Below are 2,900 nucleotides of genomic sequence, written 5' to 3'. Positions count from 1 at the left end.
TTTCTGGTCTTGTCCTCACCTCACTTTTGCATGAGCCTTCCACTTGACCAGTGTTTCCTAAACTTGATTCATTGAATACCATCTTCATGATTTGCCTTTCTGCACATTTCTTGGCTATTCTTTAAATCAACTCACTTTTTAACACTTAAATTTATGTGAATAACTATTTATGTGAAATACAGAGTTGATGTACTAATTCATTTCTATTTGCCACTTAAAGGAACATGTACATATTGAGCTTCTCCCACCTAAAATCATCTTGTATCTTTCTAGAGGGCATCAAGTCCATTTTGGGAAACACTCCCCTTTGAGCTGGAACTTTAAAGCTCTGACCTTGAGCCCAAGTATGCTTTGTGGAAGCTACTTGGAAGTGTTAGAGGCGAGGAGGGGTCACAGGATACATGGGTGCTGTCTGCTGAAATTCACCTGGCTTGGGCAAATTCATATTGTTCTGAATATGGAGGTACTTGGCTGTGTGCATGGCAAAGCTCGGAATCCTGGCCTTGCAGTGGTTGGTTGGTTGTTTTTCTTAACCTGGGCACACACATAGACATGAATTCAACGTTTGTGCGTATCCCCAGTTTCATAAGTTTTATTGTCTTTTACAGGTTTGATCTTGCTCTTTTACCTAGTATTTTATGGGTTCCTGGCTGCACTCTTCACATTCACAATGTGGGCTATGCTTCAGACTCTGAACGATGAGGTTCCAAAATATCGTGACCAGATTTCTAGTCCAGGTAATTATGTTGCAGTTATCATGGCTTTTATACCTTTATCACAAATCTGTCTAACATAGCAGATAAAAGATAGTGAAAGGTTTGGGTTTTGTTTGCTATTTAATATTGACACACTGATACAAAGACCTTTAATGTTTACATACTGATACAGAGACCTGGGTTGATAAATCTTGAGTCCTTTGCCAGGAGTAAACAGAAGTTAATATGGAGAATTATACTGAAGTCAAATTTGACCAATGCAGTTATAGATAAGAGTGGCTTTCATGAACGCAGTGGCAGTTTCACTTGTCCTGAGTTAATTTACTTACAAAGTATATATTTCGGCTCTAGCTCAGGTTAGAGCTGTGGTCTTGTAAATATTGATATATGCTTCATGGTTTTAATTGCTTAGTACAGAAATGGTAAGAAATATTAAATAATGATACATCAATAGAGAATAAAATGTGTATGTAAACTTTAAATGTGTTTAATGCTGCTTTATTGATCTTAAGGATAAAANTCAACAATTTCCACACATACATTCATTCCGTCTCTGTTTTCGCCTGGTGCTGTAGAATACCTGGGCTTGATCTTTCAGCGCACTGATTTTTTTCTGTACTTGATCAGTTCTCTAGGTTAGCTCTTCTAAGTTTTGGAGTTTGTTCAACAACCTTTTTTGAGGTATAATTGACACAGTATTTAAAGTGTACAACTTGAATTTTGACATATACTCACACATATGTGTATATACATATACTGTACTCATGAAACTGTCACTAATCAAGATAATATTCATCACCCCCAAAATTTCCTCTTGCCCCTTTGTAATCCATCAATCTCCCCCATCTCCGTGCAAAAATAGGCCTTCTTTTTGACACTTTAGATTGCGCTTTCTCAAATTTTAAATACATGGAATCATGCAGTGTGTACTTTGGGGGCTGGGGATAGAGACGCTGACTTCTTTCATTCAGCATAATTATTTTGAGAAATAGTTCATGCATAGTATTGATAATAGAAGAATTTATTCATCTGTTGATGTGCATCTGGGTTGTTTTGCAGTTTTTAGTGATTACAAATAAGGCACCTTTCCCTCTGTGAACATGTGCTTTTATTTTTCTTGGACAAATATCTAGGAATGTATTGGTGAGATGCTATCATAGGTGTATGTTGCTAACTTTTAAAAAAATTGCCAAACTGTTTTACAGAATGTTTTTTTTGTGTGTTGCGTTGTATTGTGTTGTGTTTTGGTGCCTTCCCACCAGGAGTGTATGAGTTGCAGTTGCTGCATTCCTGGGCCATCACTTGGTGTGGTCAGTCCTTACCATCTAGCCTTCTGGGGAGTGAGTGGTGGTGGCTCACTGTGGTTTTCATTTGCCCTCCCTTCATGATTAATGATGTTGTGAGAATCTTTTCATGAGCTTATTTTTCTAATCCTTACATCTTTGTAAAGTTTCTGTTCAAAACTTTTGCCCATTAAAAAAAAAAAGTATTATTTTAAGAGTTCACATATTCTAGATGCAAGTCCTTTGTTGGTTACATGTTTTGTGAAAATGTTCTCCCAGTCTTTGGTTTGCCTTTTTATTTTCTCAAGTATTTGGATTTTTTAAAATTTGATTCTTCTCCGATTCAGTTTATCTACTAAGTTTTTTATTTTAATAATTAGAATATGAAATCTAATTTTAAAAAACCATCCTTTCATCTTCTACTCTGTTTTAATGATACTTAACACTCCTCCTCCTCCCCAACCCCAACCCTGGTTTGCTGTTATAACCTAGTTTTTTCAGGTGTTAGTTACTTTCTTTGTTGCTTTATTGGATTAGTTTTTCTCACATATTTGGTAATTTATTGGTTCTGCCCTCCTCTTTGAATTTAGACTTTGCCTATCACAGCATTGGTGATGCAGGCAGCAAGGGTAGCCAAAAGCTGGTCTAGGTGTGGAGATCCTACTCCTTTAGGTTTTCACCAGCCAACCAGGACATTGCCCACTTTGCAGCCCAAGCCCCGTGCTCCCTGCTTCCACTTCCAGTAGCTGCTGCTGCTATGTTAGTGGTTGCTTGGCACCAGGGGCAATGTGTGTACTGGGGGTAGGAGCAAAGTTGACTCACCTGGCTGCTCCTGCTTTGGAGTCACCTGGTTAGGTAGTCTTTGAGCCAGAGCTTCCTCCTGTTCTCCATCTTTTTTTTT

At 37.9% G+C, this 2,900-nt stretch overlaps 1 protein-coding gene across 1 annotated transcript in view; it reads left to right on the top strand.

Moving 5' to 3' along the window:
* The window catches only part of ATP1B3 (ATPase Na+/K+ transporting subunit beta 3), a 50,203-nt gene that overhangs the window by 22,186 nt on the left and 25,117 nt on the right, over positions 1–2,900 (top strand). Inside the window, exons 2-3 of the mRNA XM_019645956.1 lie at positions 609–737; positions 1,979–2,115. Of these exons, the coding sequence (XP_019501501.1) occupies positions 609–737; positions 1,979–2,115 (266 nt within the window). The remainder of the gene's footprint in view (positions 1–608; positions 738–1,978; positions 2,116–2,900) is intronic.

Source organism: Hipposideros armiger, unplaced genomic scaffold (genome assembly GCF_001890085.2).
Source record: "Hipposideros armiger isolate ML-2016 unplaced genomic scaffold, ASM189008v1 scaffold_96, whole genome shotgun sequence".
Classification (NCBI taxonomy): Eukaryota; Metazoa; Chordata; class Mammalia; order Chiroptera; family Hipposideridae; genus Hipposideros; species Hipposideros armiger.
The sequence above is the reverse complement of the archived record's forward strand: the minus strand, read 5'-3'. Positions and strand labels throughout refer to the sequence as shown.